Source organism: Ovis aries, chromosome 21, assembly GCF_016772045.2.
Source record: "Ovis aries strain OAR_USU_Benz2616 breed Rambouillet chromosome 21, ARS-UI_Ramb_v3.0, whole genome shotgun sequence".
NCBI lineage: Eukaryota > Metazoa > Chordata > Mammalia > Artiodactyla > Bovidae > Ovis > Ovis aries.
Window position 1 is genome coordinate 24,679,421 of NC_056074.1, and position 20,199 is coordinate 24,699,619.

General features: G+C 38.4%; 1 protein-coding gene and 1 pseudogene across 1 annotated transcript; both read right to left on the minus strand.

Moving 5' to 3' along the window:
- Positions 1-134: 134 nt before the first annotated feature.
- Positions 135-5,527, minus strand: LOC101102436 (olfactory receptor 8B3-like). The gene is made up of 2 exons (XM_027959505.2): positions 5,514-5,527; positions 135-1,071 (listed from the first exon to the last, which is right to left on the minus strand). Exons 1-2 carry the CDS (start codon positions 5,525-5,527, stop codon positions 135-137), a joined length of 951 nt encoding a protein of 316 aa, XP_027815306.1.
- A 4,002-nt stretch (positions 5,528-9,529) lies between these two features.
- LOC121817572 (olfactory receptor 8B3-like) lies at positions 9,530-12,618 on the minus strand (annotated as a pseudogene).
- Positions 12,619-20,199: the final 7,581 nt, after the last annotated feature.

Consider the following 20,199-nt stretch of genomic DNA (forward strand, 5'->3'; position numbering starts at 1 on the left):
ATTCAAGCAGGACTCAAATTTCTTTATGGTACTAGGTAAAAAAAGATAACAGAAAGAATATGGTAAGAAAGCTGTCACTAAAATTAAAGAGATCTCACTGTCCTTTAACTCATGCATATAGTGAGTGGTTTTAATCAAAACTGTCTCCTCCTCAGGATTTTTCTCAGAGCATGTTTGACATCTTTGTTCCTCACACTGTAAATTAATGGGTTGAGGAAGGGAACAGTATTGGTATAAAAGACAGAAGAGATTTTCCCCTCATCCATAGACACAGCAGAAGATGGTTTGAGATACATAAATGCCCCTGATCCAAAGAACAGAGAAACAGCAATAATGTGGGAACTGCAGGTGCTGAAGGCTTTGGACCTGCCCTCCATGGACTTGACATGGAGGATGTTGGACAGGATGAGACCATAGGAGACAAAGATTGTAAAACTGGGCACAATGATGTTGATGCCCACCACGATGAACATTTCCAATTCATTGATATAGGTACTTGTGCAGGAGAGCTGGAGCAGAGGGAGGATGTCACAGAAATAATGGTTGATGGTGTTTGCATCACAGAAGGTCAGTCTCAGCATGCATCCAGTGTGAGCCATGGCACCAGAAAATGCCATCAAGTAGCAACCAAACATAAGGCTGGAGCACACTTTAGGGGACATGATAACGTTATACAAAAGTGGCTTACAGATGGCCACATAGCGGTCATAGGCCATTGATGTCAACAGAAAGCATTCAGAAATGACAAAAAAACAGTAAAAGTAGAGCTGGGTCATGCATCCCATATAAGAAATAATGTTCTTCTTTGATATGAAATTACTTAGCATTTTTGGTGTAAACACAGAAGAATAACAGAGGTCTATAGAGGACAAGTTAAAGAGGAAAAAGTACATGGGAGTGTGCAGATGTGAATTTAGCACAATTAGGATCATCAAGCCCAAATTCCCCAGCACAGTGACGATATATATTCCTAGAAATAAAAAGAATAGGGGGAGTTGGAGATCTGGTTGGTCTGTTAATCCCAACAGGATGAATTCAGTCACAAAAGAGTCATTTCCAGGCGCCATTCTTCTTTAAGGGAATCTGTGGACACAGGAGAAAGTGTTCCTTTAGAGAACAACTCAGCGCTTGCCACAGTGTCTCATCTACAGGGGAGGGTAAACACTGGGAATGTCAGGTACTAGTCCTACCTGGTCCAACAGAATCTGCCTCTATCTTTGTCAGGATATAGAATGGTGTGGGCTTATATAAGCTAAATGCAGCAAAGGAAATCACACACTTCAGAGTTAAGGCCAGTACTGTTATATGCAAATACATTTCTGAAAACACAAAGGGCAAGAAGGATAGATCAGGACAGAGCCGCCTAATGTCTCTAAACATTCTGTGATGACCCTCTAACAGATTCCTCTGCCAGTTTCATGTAAGTCTCAGATCTACACAAAATGACAAACAATGGGCATGCATTCAGTCACTGTACCTTCATTTCAAAACAGGGAATAAGTAGATACATTGAATTCAGAAACTAACCTGAGTTCAGAAAACCTCAGGGCTCACTCCCTTATCCTTGGTCTTTACCCAGTTGGGGCTGGAAATGAAATTTCAGATTCCTGAGGCTTGATTTCTTTTATCCTGAGAGGTATGAACCTAGACATATGGCTGAGAAGTCTTTCTGCACCACTATGATTTCTGATAGTTATTTCAGTCCTTTCAAGCAGCAGAGAAAATAAAGCCTTTTAATTATCACACTTGCTACTGGATTAGACACAGAGGATTCACAGTGAGTGTAATGATGAATGCACTTGGCAAAAACAAGCTAGAAGCTTCTCAATCTTTTCCCTAGGGAGTAGGTCATATGTATAGAAGGGAATATGGAAATTATATATCCTGGATCATGATCTGCCTTTAGTTCCTTTGGGACTCACTCTTTTGCTCTTTTTCATTTTAGGTATTGTGCGTCCCTCAGTGTAGATCCACAGTAAATTCCCATCTCCTCATTGTCTTCACCTCGGAACAGAAGGCCACTATATTGCTTCATTCCCTTTTTATTCCAGCTTCCCAAATGGACATATCATCTGTAAGACTCCTATTTCCAGGTTTCTGTGTTTATTCATCAGAAAATTTTCAAATGTTTCAATAACTCACTTCAGCTCTTCTCACTAAGTCTCTGAAATAATTTGCAACATTGTATATTCTTTCTATAACTTATTTCTTAAATATAAATTTATTTACTTTAATTGGAGGTTAATTACTTTACAATATTGTATTGGTTTTGCCATACATCAACATAAATCTGCGACAGGTATACACGTGTTCCCCATCCTGAACCCCCTTCCCCCCCGCTCCCCATACCATCCCTCTGGGTACTTTAGGAAAAAAAAAATTTGTAATTTCTATCTGATTCTCTCACTGGGTCATTTTCTGCAACATGTCAGTAATTGGAGTTATCAATTTTTTCTCATCATAGAAATGAGTAGGGACTATGGAGCTAGAGAGAGCATTGTGAATCTTAATTTATTTACATCCTACAATTCTTTGGGAAATCTATTTAATCTTTCAGTTCAAAGTTGTAAAATTGGATGGTAAAAATGCTATCTCTTTTATCATGATGCAGAGTTAACTAAATGAAAACTATCTAAGTGAAATGGCTGAGTCAGTGCCTGGCATATGGTAAACAGTCAATACGTATCAGCTGTCGTTATTCATGTTCTCATAAATTCTACTAGATTCTCCATCATAACACACATCAGAGTTTTTTTTTTTTTTTTCTTTCTTCCCTGAATACCCGTGTTCCTTAACAAACTATGAATTCTATAAGGAAAAATATTTTTCTTATCTTGTTTACTGTTTGGCTCCTAGATCTAAGCACAATGTAGAGAACATGGAAAGAACTTAATAAATATTTATGATAATCATGTTGTTTTTGTCCGAGAATATATTCAACATTTTTCAAATGCTAAACCATAGCATCTAAAACCATAATGACCTCCACCCATGTACCTCAGCCACCACACAACTTCTGGCTTTTTGTGTTTAAGCTGAACTACTGTAATGTTGAATTATAGTGCTTCCTAATGATAATTTTAGTATTTTCCAAGATACTCCTATTTAGCCCTAAACACTGAGATCTGAAATCACAGCTCTGTCCTTCCCTAGTTCAATACTTTCAATGGTTCTCCATTACCCATTTGAAAATTGAAGCATGGATTAAAAGTATAATCCTCAAAATTATGATTAATCCTTCGTTATAACTAAGGAAAAAATTGAGTCCATTTTATCTTTGATGAGAAGCCATGAAAGTACCATTTTGATTGATATATGTATTTTGTGCAGATTAACCTTTCTAAAAATTTTAACCTTCTCAAAAATCTAAATAGAAAATTGGAGAATTTTTACTTTTTACTTGTCTTAAAATTTTTTTTTTTTTACTTGTCTTGGGAAGTTCAACCTATTCTATAAATATATGTGGGTTTGTGTGTGAAAAATAAAAAATATATGTTTATATTTACACACATTGCTTATATATATTGGAAAGAAGGTTAAGAATACTACTCTATAATAAAATAGGGTTCTCTTCTTAGTATAAAAGCATTGAGCTCTCAAAAAAGTTCCTCAAACTGTTCATAAAGAAGGAGTTTCCTCCACAGTGACTTGTGCTATCATGATTATGTGATTTATTGATTTAGTTTTTTGCATGGCAATGCCTAAGAGAGAGAGATGGAAAAGACCAATAGGCACTACATTTCTGATGAATCAAAATAAAGATAGTGTTATTTGAAATTTTGATTTTTGGCTTCTTTGAAACTTTACATAATTCTGTATTACTTATTTTGAATCTTTCCAAAATATTGTATAATATTTAAATCTACTAATCAAGCTAAATCATGTAAGGAGCTGTATGATACATGATGCAGCATTATGAAAAAGGATTCAATGCAAAGATAAAATTACTAATTATATGAATTGAGGTTACAAATAACCCAGGAAACTTCACAAAAGCTTATAATATTTAATGAGAAGCTAGACAATAAACTGTGAGAAATTCTTAAAGGGATGGAAATACCAGACCACCTACCCTGCCTGCTGAGAAACCTGTATACAGGTATACAGGTCAAAAGAAGCAACAGTTAGAACTGGACATGGAACAACAGACTGGTTCCAAATTGGGAAAGGAGTACGTCAAGTCTATATATTGTCATCCTACTTATTTAACTTACATGCAGAGCATATCATGCAAAATACTGGGCTGAATGAAGCACAAACTAGATTCAAGATTGCAGGGAGAACTATCAACAAACAGATATGCAGATGACAACATCCTTATGGCATAAATTGAAGTGGAACTAAGAAGTCTCTTGATGAAGGTGAAAGAGGAGAGTGAAAAAGCTGGCTTAAAACTCAACATTCAGAAAACCAAGATCATGGCATCTGGTCCCATAACTTCATAGGAAATAGATGGGAAAACAATGGAAACAGCGGCAGACTTTATTTTTTGTGGCTCCAAATCACTGCAGATGGTGATTGCAGCTATGAAATTAAAAGACAGTTGCCTCTTGGAAAAAAAGCTCTGACCAACCTAGACAGCATTTTGAAAAGGAGAGATATTACATTGCCCACAAACACCAATATAGCTAAAGCTATGTTTTTTTTCCACTAGTCATGAATGAATGTCAGAGTTGGAACATAAAGAAAGCTGAGTGCAGCATAATTGATGCTTTTAAAATTGTTGTGTTGGAGAAAACTCTTGAGAGTCCCTTGGACAACAAGGAGATCAAGCCAGTCAATCTTAAAGGAAATCAGTCCTGAATATTCATCAGGCCCTCTATCTATCAGATCTAGTACCTTAAATCTATTTCTCATTTCAACTGTATAATCATAAGTCATACCTGAATGGTCTAGTGGTTTTCTCTACTTTCTTTAATGTAAGTCTGAATTTGGCAATAAGGAGTTCATGATCTGAGCCACAGTCAGCTCCTGGTCTTGTTTTTGCTGACTGTATAGAGCTTCTCCATCTTGGCTGCAAGGAATATAATCAATCTGATTTTGGTGTTGACCATCTGGTGATGTCCATCTGTAGAGTCTTCTCTTGTGTTGTTGGAAGAGAGTGTTTGCTATGACCAGTGCATTCTCTTGGCAAAACTATTAGCCTTTGCCCTTCTTCATTCCGTATTCCAAGGCCAAATTTGCCTGTTACTCCAGGTGTTTCTTGACTTCCTACTTTTGCATTCCAGTCCCCTATAATGAAAAGGACATCTTTTTTGGGTGTTAGTTCTAAAAGGTCTTGTAGGTCTTCATAGAACCATTTAACTTCAGCTTCTTCAATGTTACTGGTTGGGGCATAGACTTGAGATTGAATGGTTTGCCTTGGAAACGAACAGAGATCATTCTGTCATTTTTGAGATTGCATCCAAGTACTGCATTTCAGACTCTTTTGCTGACCATAATGGCTACTCCATTTCTTCTAAGAGATTCCTGTCCACAGTAGTAGATATAACGGTCATCTGAGTTAAATTCACCCATTCCAGTCCATTTTAGTTGGCTGTTTCCTAGAATGTCAGAGTCAGGGGCGGTGGCTGGGAGGAGCTACCCCATGTCCAAGGAGTGGTGGCTGCACGGGTGCAGGAGAGCCTAGAGGAGGTACTCCAAGTTCAAGATCAGGAGGGGCAGCTGTGAGGAGATACCCCTTGTCCAAGGTAAGGAGCAGTGGCTGCGCTTTGCTGGACCAGCTGTGAAGAGATACCCACGTTCAAGGTAAGAGAAACCCAAGTAAGACGGTAGGTGTTGCGAGAGGCAACAGAGGGCACAAACCATAATCACAGAGAACTAGTCAATCTAATCACACAGACCACAGCCTTGTCTAACTCAGTGAAACTAAGCTATGCCGTGTCGGGCCACCCAACATGGGCAGGTCAGGGTGAAGAGGTCTGACAGAATGCGGTCCACTGGAGAAGGGAATGGCAAACCACTTCAGTATTCTTGCCTTGAGAACCCCATTAACAGTATGAAAAGGCAAAATGATAGGATACTGAACGAGGAACTCCCCAGGTCAGTAGGTGCCCAAATTGCTACTGGAGATCAGTGGAAAAATAATTCCAGAAAGAATGAAGGGATGGAGCCAAAGCAAAAACAATACCCAGTTGTGGATGTGACTGGTGATAGAAGCACAGCCCAATGCTGTAAAGAGCAATATTGCATAGGAACCTGGAATGTTAGGTCCATGAATCAAGGCAAATTGGAAGTAGTCAAACAGGAGATGGAAAGACCATTCAGGTATGACCTAAGTCAAATCCCTTATGATTATACAGTGGAACTGAGAAATAGATTTAAGAGACTAGATGTGATAGACAGAGTGCCTGATGAACTATGGATGGAGGTTCGTGATATTGTAGAGCAGATAGAGATTAAGACCATCCCCATGAAAAGAAATTCAAAAAAGCAAAATGGCTGTCTGAGGAGACTTACAAATAGCTGTTAAAAGAAGAGAAGTGAAAAGCGAAGGAGAAATGGAAAGATATAAGCATCTGAATGCAGAGTTCCAAAGAATAGCAAGGAGAGATTAAAAAAAATAATAATAAAGCCTTCCTCAGCAATCAATGCAAAGAAATAGAGGAAAACAACAGAATGAGAAAGACTAGAGATCTCTTCAAGAAAATTAGAGATGACAAGGGAACATTTCATCCAAAGATGGGCTCGATAAAGGACAGAAATGGTATGGACCTAACAGAGGCAGAAGATATTAAGAAGAGATGGCAAGAATACACAGAAGAACTGTACAAAAAGAGCTTCACAACCCAGATAATGACGATGTTGTGATCACTCACTTAGAGCCAGACATCCTGGAATATGAAGTCAAGTAAGCCTTAGAAAGCATCACTATGAACAAAGCTAGTGGAAGCGATGAAATTCCAGTTGAGCTATTTCAAATCCTGAAAGATGATGCTGTGAAAGTGCTACACTCAATATGCCAAAAAAAAGGGGAATCTCAGCAGTGGCCACAGGACTGGAAAAGGTCAGTTTTCATTCCAATCCCAAAGAAAGGCAATGCCAAAGAGTGCTCAAACTACCACACAATTGCACTCATCTCATACGCTAGTAAAGTAATGCTCAAAATTCTCCAAGCCAGGCTTCAGCAATACGTGAACCGTGAACTCCCTGATGTTCAAGCTGGTTTTAGAAAAGGCCGAGGAACCAGAGATCAAATTGCCAACATCCGCTGGATCATGGAAAAAGCAAGAGAGTTCCAGAAAAACATCTACTTCTGCTTTATTGACTATGCCAAAGCCTTTGACTGTGTGGATCACAATAAACTGTGGAAAATTCTGAAAGAGATGGGAATACCAGACCACCTGACTGCCTCTTGAGAAATCTGTATGCAGGTCAGGAAGCAACAGTTAGAACTGGACTTGGAACAACAGACTGGTTCCAAACAGGAAAAGGAGTCAAGGCTGTATATTGTCACCCTGCTTATTTAACTTATATGCAGAATACATCATGAGAAACACTGGCCTGGAAGAAGCACAAGCTGGAGTCAAGATTGCCGGGAGAAATATCAATAACATCAGATATGAAGATGACACCACCCTTATGCCAGAAGGTGAAGAAGAACTAAAAGGCTTCTTGATGAAAGTGAAAGAGGAGAGTGAAAAATTTTGCTTAAAGCTCTACATTCAGAAAACTATATTCATGGCATCTGGTCCCATCACTTCATGGGAAATAGATGAGGAAACAGTGGAAACAGTGTCTGACTTTTATTTTTTTGGGCTCCAAAATCACTGCAGATGGTGATTGCAGCCATGAAATTAAAAGACGCTTACTCCTTGGAAGGAAAATTATGACCAACCTAGATAGCATATTCAAAAGCAGAGATATTACTTTGCCAACAAAATTATGTCTAGTCAAGGCTATGGTTTTTCCAGTAGTCATGTATGGATGTTGAAAGCTGGACTGTGAAAAAAGCTGAGCACTGAAGAATTGCTGCTTTTGAACTGTGGTGTTGGAGAAGACTCTTGCGAGTCCCTTGGACTGCAAGGAGATACAACCAGTCCAGTCTAAAGGTGATTAGTCCTCAGTGTTCTTTGGAAGAACCGATGCTAAAGCTGAAACTCCAATACTTTGGCCACCTCATGTGAAGACTTGACTCATTGGAAAAGACTCTGAAGCTGGGAGGGATTGGGGGCAGGATAAGAAGGGGATGACAGAGGATGAGATGGCTGGATGGCATCACCAACTCGATGCACATGAGTTTGGGTAAACTCCAGGAGTTGCTGATGGACAGGGTGGTTTGACGTGCTGCAATTCATGGGGTTGCTAAGAGTCTGACACAACTGAACTGAATTGATCTGAACTGAAGTACCTAGTGTCCAGAATACATTCAAATCTAAACACATGCAATCTGTTTTCCAATTTTAAACATGTTTCTTCTGGATTTTGAAATATAATCACTTCCTTGATGGCTCAGATGGTGAAGAATCTGCCTGCAATGCAGGAGACCTGGGTTCAATCCCTGGGATAGAAAGATCCCTTGGAGAAGGAAATGGCTACCTACTCCAGTATTCCTGTCTGGACATTTCCATGGAGGTTTTGGGTACAGTCTATGCGATCACAAAGAGTAGGACACTACTGAGAGACTAACACTTTCACTTTTCTTCATATGGTACTGTGCAAGTTTAAGGTGTACAGTATAACGATTTGATTTACATGCATCATGAAGTAATAACCACAATAAGAACACCCATCATCTGATAAGAATAAAAAATTAAATGGAAAAAAAATCCTTTTTCCTTTGTAATGAGAACTCTAAGTATTTCCTCTCTTAACAACTTTCATATAAAACATAGAGCAGTGTTATTTACATTTATCATATTGTGTATTACATTTAGTCTTTATTTATCTTAGAACGGGGCATTTGTCCTGCCTTCATCCACTTCCTCTTACCTCCAGATCCCCACCTTTGCTAACAAAAAATCTGATCTATTTTTCTATACATCTGTTTGTTTGTTTGCTTTTAAAGTATAGTTTACCAACAACATTATATTAGTTCCTAATGGGTAATAAACTGATTTGCTATTTATATACACTTTAAAATTAACACCACTATGTCTTGTTACCACCTTTCAGCATACAAAGATTCTACATTATAATCAACTACATTCCCCACACTATTCATGCCTATCACTTGTTTCTTTTGTAACTGGAAGATTATACCTCTTAAACTATCTAAATTCTCTCCAATTCCCTCTTCCTTTCCTCTGGAAACATAAACAATCTGTTTATGCTCTGCATCTGTAAGAGTTTCTGCTTGCCTATGTTGTTAATTTTTCTGTTTTGTAGATTCCAAATATAAGTGAAGTCATACAATATTTGTCTTTCTATTTACATTCTGTAAGTTCATTGGTGTTCTCTCAAATAGCAAGATTTCATTCTTTTTTATGTATTAGGAATATTCCACATTTCCTTTATCCATCCATCTATTATATCACTGTGCCTTTAGGCAAGCATATCTTGGCCATTATAAATGAGGATGCAGTTAGCTTCAGGGTATGTATATACGTTGACTTAATGACTTTATTTCCTTTAGCAAAATACTCAGGAGCACAGTGGCTGGACTGTAGAGTAGTTTTATTTTTTAATGTTTGAGGAAACTTCACACTGTTTTCCATTGTGTTTACATGCTGCCAATGGTGCACGAGGGTTCCCGTTTCTCCACATTGTCAGCAACAAATTTTGCTTGTTGTCTTTCTGTTTGCCATTCTGACAATAGTGAAGTATCTTCTTGGATTTGATTTGCATTTTCCTGAATTTAGTGAAGCTTAGCATCGTTTCATGAGTCTGGTAGTCATCCATATATCTTTGAAAAAATATACCTCTGCCCATTTTTAAATTGAGTTTTTTGTTTTCTAGATGGCTGAGTAACACAGGTTATTTATATATTTTGGATACTAGCCTGTTATCAGACATATGGTTTTCAAATATCTTCTCCTATTCAGTAGGCTGATTTTTCATTTTGCTAAGTTCCTTGAGCTGCACAATGTCTTATCAGTTTAATGCAGTACTTTTTAATTTTGCTTTTATTTCTTAGGCTGAGGAGACATACCCAAAAAACTTTTTTATACTGCTGTAAACTTTTCTGATACCCATCCTGAGAAAAAGTCACATACCACCCAAAGAAAAAGTCAACTTTCAAATTAAAGTATTTTCTCCTTTCCATGTTTACTGGAACAAAAACAATGACATAAAGTAGAAGCAAAGTACCACTCTCAACTTAGCTCTCTCATCCAGGTAATATATTTTACCAATGTGTTACGTGCAGGACTGGATGTGCCAACTAAGAAAATTTTTTCCATAATCATAATGCTTAGAGAAGTAATGTTTAGAGAAGTAAAGTTGTTTATACTTAATCAACATAATGGAATCTGCCATCTCAGGCATTTAAGGAGATACATTCTTGCTCAAGAAAGACTGAAAAGATGGGAAGAGAAAATTTTGTCTGATTCATACTTCCAGTGGAAAGTGTCAGATGAGACATTCCCAGTGATGCTATTTCACCCTAATGTACCCTGATTTCATCAACTATAGAGCAGTTTTATATTTCCAGAGGGGGAAAATGTTCAAACTGAGAAAAAAACAAGAGGTAGTAAATTTTTTAAAGAGTATTAATAAATGGAAGATGGTGAGAAAGTCTGCAAATGGTTAGGTAAGACACAAGTTTGGCTCAACACAAAGTGGAAATAAATAGAGAGATGACTCAGATTTCCTTCCACCTGGTTAAAAAGAATCAAAAGTATTCCAACAAAATTATTTTGATTAAACCCAGAAATTTCTACCCTGTGACAAGCTGCACAGAGAGATACTCTATCCATTCAAAATTCTCTCCTACTAAGAGTTTTTTCTGACAGCAGCTTTCACATTTTTATTTCTCAAGCTGTAGATTAAGGGGTTCATCATGGCAACCACATTGCTATAAAAGAGAGAAGAGACTTTTCTTTCATCCATATACCAAGCAGATGAAGGTTTAAGATACATAAGTGTACATGATCCAAAGAAGAGAGAAACAAAAATGATGTGGGAACAGCAGGTACTGAAAGCTTTGGACTTGCCCTCCATGGAGCAGATATGGAAGATGTTGGTGAGGATGAGACCATGAGACAAAGATGGTGAGACTGGGCACAATCATATTGGTGCCCATCACAATGAAAACTACTAGAACACTGATGTGGATACTCGTGCAAGAGAGCTTGAGCAGAGGAAGGATATCACAAAAATAATGGTTGATGGTTTTTGCATGACAGAAGGTCAGTCTCAGCATGCATCCAGCATGACCAATGACTGAGAATGTCATCAGTAGGAACCAAGCATAAGGTTGAGACACACTTTAGTGGATATAACAACATGATACAAAAGTGGTTTACAGATGGCCACATACATCTGTATGTGTATGGCCATACAGATGTCCATTGATGTCAGCATATATTTCAGAAATGGTGAAAAAACTGAAAAAATAGAGCTCTGTCATGCATCCCATATAATTAATAATATTCTTTGATATAAAGTTAATCAGCATTTTTGGTGTAAAGACAGAAGAATAGCAGAAGTCTGTGAAGAAATTCCAGATGATCAAGTTCGATTTAGAAAAGGAAGAAGAACCAGAGATCAAATTGCCAACATCTACTGGATCATTGAAAAAGCAAGAGAGTTCCAGAAAAAAACATCTACTTTTGCTATTTTGATAGTGCCAAAGACTTTGAGTGTGGGGATCACAAAAAACTGTGGAAAATTCTTAAAGAGATGGGAATACCAGACCACCTAACCTGACTCCTTAGAAATCTGTATGCAGGTCAAGAAGCAATAGTTAGAAATGGACATGGAACAACAGACTGGTTCCAAATTGGGAAAAGGGGACGTCAAGATTGTACATTGTCACCTTGCTTATTTAACTTATATTTAGAGTACACCATGCAAAATGCTGGGCTGGATGAAGCAGAAGCTGGAATCGAGATTGCCAGGAGAAATATCAATAACCTCAAATATGCAGATGACACCACCCTTATGGAAGAAAGTGAAGAACTAAAGAGTCTCTTGATGAAAGTGAAAGAGGAGAGTGAAAAAGTTGGCTTAAAGCTTAACATTCAGAAAACTAAGATGATGGCATCTGGTCCCATCACTTCATGGCAAGTAGATGGGAAAACAGTGGAAACAGTGTCAGACTTTATTTTGGGGGGCTCCAAAATCACTGCAGATGGTGACTGCAGCCATGAAATTAAAAGACACTTGCTCTTGGAAGAAAAGCTTTGACCGACTTAGACAGCATATTAAAAAATGAAGACATTACTTTAACTACAAAGGTCCATCTAGTCAAGGCTATGGTTTTTCCTGTGGTCATGTATGCATGTGAGAGTTGGACTGTGAAGAAGGCTGAGCGCCGAAGAATTGATGCTTTTGAACTGTGGTGTTGGAGAAGACTCTTCAGAGTCCCTTGGACTGCAAGGAAATCCAACCAGTTCATCCTAAAGGAAATCACAGTCAGCCTACAGAGGGAAGGCCCATGCTACCATATGCAAACATACCTGCTGGAAAAACCAAGGGAGAAGAAGGTTGGATTAGGACACTATTTTCTACTCTCATCTTAACATTTCCTCTTTCAGTGACACTAGTAACCTTGCAGTGGTTTCTAATACACATTTAGACTTCATGTGGTCAGAACCAAGAATTGTATCTCTAATCCAGGAAAATAGTCTATGAGAATTAAGAAACATCCCTTGTCACAACATTCAGAAAACTTAGATATGGCATCTGGTCCCATAACTTCATAGGAAATAGATGGGGAAACAGTGGAAACAGTGTCAGACTTTATTTTGGGGGACTCCAAAATTACTGCAGATGGTGATTGCTGCTATGAAATTAAAAGATGCTTAGTCCTTGGAGGGAAAGTTATGACCAACCTAGATAGCTTATTAAAAACCAGAGATATTACTTTGCCAACAAAGGTCCATCTAGTCAAGGCTACGGGTTTTCCAGTCGTCATGTATGGATGTGAGTGTTGGACTATAAAGAAAGCTGAGCAGAAGAATTGATGCTTTTGAACTGTGTTGTTGGAGAGGACTCTTGCGAATCGCTTGGACTGCAAGGAGATCCAACCAGTCCATCCTAAAGGAGACCAGTCCTGCGTGTTCATTGGAAGGACGCTGAAGCTGAAACTCAAATACTTCAGCCACCTCATGCGAAGAGTTGATTCACTGGAAAAGATCCTGATGCTTGGAGGGATTGGGGACAGGAGGAGAAGGGGATGACACAGGATGAGATGGTTGGATGGCATCACCGACTCGATCCACATGAGTTCGGGTGAACTCTGGGGGTTGGTGATGGACAGGGAGGCCTGGCATGCTGCGATTCATGGGGTCACAGAGTCGGGCATGACTGAGCGGCTGAACTGAATTTGTCACAAAGTAAAAGCCATAAAGGTGAAAGAGTGAGAGTTTTATCCTCTAGAGGAAACTTCCTTACTGAAATGTTTGAGCCCACTCATGTCTTGGAACATTCTCTGATCCCTCTCCAAAAGATTCCCTGGGTTCAGTTGAGTCTCAGAAATATACAAAATGAGAAAGAATAGACACATATTAAGTTCCTCAAATTTCACCTAAAACAAGGAATAAGTATTGTAAATTGAATTAGGTATGTAAGTTGAATTCAGAAACTCACCCTTCTTAGTTCAGAAAACCACAGAGCTTGTTCCCTTATCATTGGTTGCCACTGTGTTGGTATAGGAAATATAATTTCAGGTTCTTGAGGCTTGATTTCTTTGATTCTAAGAGGAGACAGCCTAGACATATGCCTAGGAAATGTTTATGATCTAGTGTAATTTCTGATTATATTAAGTCCTTTCAAGTAGTAGGAAAAAAAAAAGCTTTTAATTACACACATTATTAATTAGAAACAGAAGATTTAATGTGACTATAAAGATGTAATGCTCTTGGTTAAAAACTGGGTAGAAGCTTTCTAAGTCTCTTCGCTGGGGTATATATTATGTGTATATATAGAGAGAAATTATATATATATATATATATATATATATATATATATATATGGAATAAGGAAATTATAGATCCCGGTGTGTGATCTGTCTTTAGTTCTTTTCAACCTCCTCTTTTACTCATTTTTGCTTTACTCTGAGGACTGTGACTCCTTCAGGCAGATCCAAAGTTAATACCCATCTCTTCATTATCTTCACCTCTGAAGGCAAAGCTAGGACACTGCTTCCGTCCCTCTCTATGCCCATTTCCGAAGTGGGCATATTTCCATAAGAATCCTACTTCCAGGTTTCTTAATTTCTTTCTCTGAAAATTTCCAAATGCTGCAATATGCAAATTATGCAATAATATGTTACATATTATACATGTAAGCATCCTAACTTGATTCGCCTCCTTTTAGTGAGGTTCAAACAGACACAGAGCTTTAGTTGCTAACAAGATATAATTATTAAGTTGATTCCTTAAGCCATTGTCAAATACAAACTTTAGAAGTGCTATTTAAACTTCTGTATTATTTTATTCACAATATTCTGATAGAATGAAACTTAATGTGACAGAAAGTTTTTTTTTTTAAAAATGAAACTGTATTTTGAGGCTTTTGAAATGGAAATCTTGTGACCCACTTTAACTATTTTTGGCACATCAAATAATGGTAAAATACAAAACAGAGTGGCTGCACCTCTGTATGACTACCAGGGTTCCCAAATAGTGTAATTATTATTTACTTCTTTAAATATATGTTTTTCTCAATAAGGAAGAGAAATTTATGAAAAGGTTTAAGATGTAAATGAAAAAAAAAAATTGCCAACCAGGTCAACTATTTTATAAATATAGGCCTTGGTATGTGAAAATAATATATGTCGGTATTGAGATCAAGGAATGTAGTATGAGTGCCATTGAAAACTATAAATCAAGGATATAGAAGGAGTTAAAAACTGTAGGTCAATGTGGAACATGTAAAAATACACAAAAGTAAACATATCAGTGTTGCTAAATTCACAATCTCTAACTCTTCAGAGGAGATTAGAAAGCAACAAAATAAAAATATTATTAAAGTTATCTTTAAATATGTTGAAAAGGCCACAAGCAAGGTAAGCATTTTAGTAACCATTCCCCCCTATTTTCTCAAAAGAAAAATAATTCAATATTTTATTCCAGAAAAGACACTGTCACAATGTCTCTTTCAAGTTCTCATAGTTCTAACTGGAGAATGATTTATGATTTTATGCCTTAAAATCCATAAGGAGGCAGCATAAGGAAGCCAACAAAAGCAGGAGTGATTTAGTTGTGCTCAGGTTTCATCAAATGGATGCAGGTTCGTGGGTTTAACTTTTTTCTTTTAATAGCAAATGTTAAAGTTTTTATCCTATCCAGAAAAATCCCATGATCTCTATAATATTTCTATGGCTGTCCAAAAAGAAGAGACTCCTAAATATAGGTTTCTGTTTTTTAATAATATTTTCTAGATTCCTTCTTTATAATTTGAGCTTTAATTACTACTCACCTTTTTATCTTATGAAAAAGTATCCTATTTCTATCTGGTGTTCTGGAATTCTGGGCACAGATTGTTCACCTTTATTCCCCCAAATACTACTACTGTATGGTTACTGTGCGTTATAAGTTTAGAAAATCTTTATGAACTGGATATATTTACTTCACCAGATAGAACAGAATAAACATCCAAATTAAAATACTGGTCGTAAGCCTCATGACCATTCTCCACAGGGTCTTCTTATGTATTGGCCATGGGTCTGTTGAGGTCCAGCCTCATGAGAGGCTTATGGGCTCCTTTCTCTCTCATGCCCTGTTCTCTGAATTACAAAACTTGCAAGCATTCCAAAAACTATTTTTTGAATTTTGTGATGAAGGAGCGTTCCTAATGACCAATCATCTCCCCAGTATACTAGCCCAAGAAGCATTATTTTTCCCATAAACAACTACAACAAAAACTCCCTGACAAAATGTTTTCCTCAAAAATAAAATAACAAAAGAGCAATAGGCACCCTGAGAGAAATTCATCTACCACCCTGAAACAAAGTATTTCTCAGATTAAAAATTAGAATAGATTTTCCTGTGGCATATTTACATAAACAAAATTAAAGAGATACAATAGAATTCAAGTATATTAAGGAAAGGAGTAAACTTGAAATCACAAACCTAAACTATTTTAGACTTTTCCATTAAAAATACATATGATTATAAATAAATCATTAACCACTGTATGTACCGGCCATATAATGAATATATTTTGACAATCTATTACATGCAGGCAAGAAAATTGTTTGTCAAAGGAGTTATGCACAGTGCTTACAGATACAAAGTGGGTTATATTTAACAGTCACTATGAAGTCTTCCACCTCAGAAATCAAATGTGATATAATTTTGCTTAATGAAGCCTGAAAAGGTGGGAAAAAGAAACATTCTCAGATTCATGTTTCTAAAGGCGATTGGCAGAAAAGACATCCCCAGTGACATTCAGTTCAGTTCAGTTCAGTTCAGTTCAGTTCAGTTCAGTCGTTCAGTCGTGTCTGACTCGTTGCGACACGAAGAAACGCAGCACGCCAGGCCTCCCTGTCCATCACCAACTCCTGGAGTTCACTTAGATTCACGTCCATTGAGTCAGTGATGCCATCCAGACATCTCATCCTCTGTCGTCCCCTTCTCCTCCTGCCCCCAATCCCTCCCAGCATCAGTGTCTTTTCCAATGAGTCAGCTCTTCGCATGAGGTGGCCAAAGTACGGGAGTTTCAGCTTTAGCATCAGTCATTCCAAAGAAATCCCAGGGCTGATCTCCTTCAGAATGGGCTGGTTGGATCTCCTTGCAGTCCAAGGGACTCTCAAGAGTCTTCTCCAACACCACAGTTCAAAAACATCAATTCTTCGGTGCTCAGCCTTTTTCACAGTCCAACTCTCACATCCATACATGACTACTGGAAAAACCATAGCCTTGACTAAACAGACCTTAGTTGGCAGAGTAATGTCTCTGCTTTTGAATATGCTATCTAGGTTGGTCATAATGTTCCTTCCAAGGAGTAAGCGTCTTTTAATTTCATGGCTGCAGTCACCATCTGCAGTGATTTTGGAGCCCCCCCAAATAAAGTCTGACACTGCTTCCACTGTTTTCCCATCTATTTGCCATGAAGTGATGGGACCAGATGCCATCATCTTAGTTTTCTGAATGTTGAGCTTTAAGCCAAATTTTTCACTCTCCTCTTTCACTTTCATCAAAGAGGCTTTTTAGTTCCTCTTCACTTTCTTCCATAAGGGTGGTGTCATCTGCATATCTGAGGTTATTGATATTTCTCCAGGTAATCTTGATGCCAGCTTCTGTTTCTTTCAGCCCGACGTTTCTCATGATGTACTCTGCATATAAGTTAAATAAGCAGGGTGACAATATACAGCCTTGACGTACTCCTTTTCCTGTTTGGAACCAGTCTGTTGTTCCAAGTCCAGTTCTAACTGTTGCTTCCTGACCTGCATACAGATTTCTCAAGAGGCAGGTCTGGTGGTCTGATATTCCCATCTCTCTCAATTTTATTACAGTTTATTGTGATCCACACAGTCAAAGGGTTTGGCATAGTCGATAAAGCATAAATAGATGCTTCTCTGGAACTCTCTTGCCTTTTCCATGATCCAGTGGATGCTTGCAATTCAATCTCTGGTTCCTCTACCTTTTCTAAAACCAGCTTGAACATCAGGGAGTTCACGGTTCACGTATTGCTGAAGCCTGGCTTGGAGAATTTTGAGCATTACTTTACTAGCATGTGAGATGAGTGCAATCGGGTGGTAGTTTGAGCATTTTGGGGATTGCCTTTCATTGAGATTGGAATGAAAACTGACCTTTTCCAGTCCTGTAGCCACAGCTGAGTTTTCCAAATTTGCTGGCATATTGAGTGTAGCACTTTCACAGCATCATCTTTCAGGATTTGAAGTAGCTCAACTCGAATTCCATCACCTCCACTAGCTTTGTTCGTAGTGATACTTTCTAAGGCCCACTTGACTTCACATTTCAGGATGTCTTGCTCTAGGTGAGTGATCATACCATCGTGATTATCTTGGTCGTGAAGATTTTTTTGGTACAGTTCTTCTGTGTATTCTTTGCCACTTCTTCTTAATATCTTCTGCTTCTGTTAGGTCCATATCATTTCTGTCCTTTATCAAGCCCATCTTTGCATGGAATGTTCCCTTGTCATCTCTAATTTTCTTGAAGAGATGGCTAGTCTTTCCCATTCTGTTCTTTTCCTCTATTTCTCTGCATTGATCACTGAGGAAGGTTTTCTTATCTCTTCTTGCTATTCTTTGGAACTCTGCATTCAGATGCTTATATCTTTCCTTTTCTCCTTTGCTTTTCACCTCTCTTCTTTTCACAGCTATTTGTAAGGCCTCCCCAGACAGCCATTTTGCTTGTTCACATTTCTTTTCCATGGGGATGGTCTTGATCCCTTCTCCTGTACAATGTCACAAACTTCATTCCATAGTTCATCAGGCACTCTATTTATCAGATCTAGGCCCTTAAATCTATTTCTCACTTCCATTGTATAATTATAAGGGATTTGATTTAGGTCATACCTGAATGGTCTAGCAGTTTTCCCTACTTTCTTCAATTTAAGTCTGAATGTGGCAATAAGGAGTTCATGATCTGAGCCACAGTCAGATCACAGTCATGAGGGGCAGTGGTGAGGAGATGCCCCTCATCCAAGGTGAGGAGCAGCAGCTGCACTTTGCTGGAGCAGCCGTGAGTAGATTCCCCACGCCCAAGGTAAGAGAAACCCAAATAAGATGATAGGTGTTGCAAGAGGTCATCAGAGGGCAGATACACTGAAACCATACTCACAGAAAACTAATCAATCTAATCACACTAGGACTACAGCCTTGTCTAACTCAATGAAACTAAGCCATGCCCGTGGGGCAACCCAAGACGGGCGGGTCATGGTGGAAAGGTCTGACAGAATGTGGTCCACTGGAGAAGGGAATGGCAAACCACTTCAGCATTCTTGCCTTGAGAACCCCATGAACAGTAAGAAAAGGCAAAATGATAGGATACTGAAAGAGGAACTCCCCAGGTCAATAGGTGCCCAATATGCTACTGGAGATCAGTGGAGAAATAGTTCCAGAAAGAATGAAGGGATGGAGCCAAAGCAAAAACAATACTCAACTGTGGATGTGACTGGTGATAGATGCAAGGTCCAATGCTGTAAAGAGCAATATTGCATAGGAACCTGGAATGTCAGGTCCATGAATCAAGGCAAATTTGAAGTGGTCAAACAAGAGATGATAAGAGTGAGCATCGACATTCTAGGAATCAGTGAACTAAATTGGACTGGAATGGGTGAATTTAACTCAGATGACCATTATATCTACTACTACGGGCAGGAATCCCTCAGAAGAAATGGAGTAGCCATCATGCTCAACAAAAGAGTCTGAAATGCAGTACTTGGATGCAATCTCAAAAATGACAGAATGATCTCTTTTTGTCTCCAGGGGAAACCATTCAATGTCACGGTAATCCAAGTCTATGCCCCAACCAGTAATGCTGATGAAGCTGAAGTTGAACAGTTCTATGAAGACCTACAAGACCTTTTAGAACTAACACCTCAAAAAGATGTGCTTTTCATTATAGGGAACTGGAATGCAACAGTAGGAAGTCAAGAAACACCTGGAGTAACAGGCAAATTTGGCCTTGGAATGTGGAATGAAGCAGGGCAAAGACTAATAGAGTTTTGCCAAGAAAATGCACTGGTCATAGCAAACACCCTCTTCCAACAACACAAGAGAAGACTCTACACATGGACATCACCAGATGGTCAACACCGAAATCAGACTGATTATATTCTTTGCAGCCAAAGATGGAGAAGCTCTATACAGTCAACAAAAACAAGACCAGTGACATTATGTCACACTAATTGTCCTTCTTGTCAAAGCTATGGTTTTTCCAGAAGTCACATATGGATTTGAGAGTTGGACTATAAAGAAAGCTGAGTGCTAAAGAATTGATGCTTTTGAACTGTGGTGTTGGAGAAGACTCTTGAGAGTCCCTTCTATAGCAAGGAGATTCAACCAGTCCATCCTAAAGGAAATCAGTCCTGAATATTCATTGGAAGGACTGATGCTGAAGCTGAAACTCCATACTTTGGCCACCTGAGGCAAAGAATTGACTCATTTGAAAAGACCCTGATGCT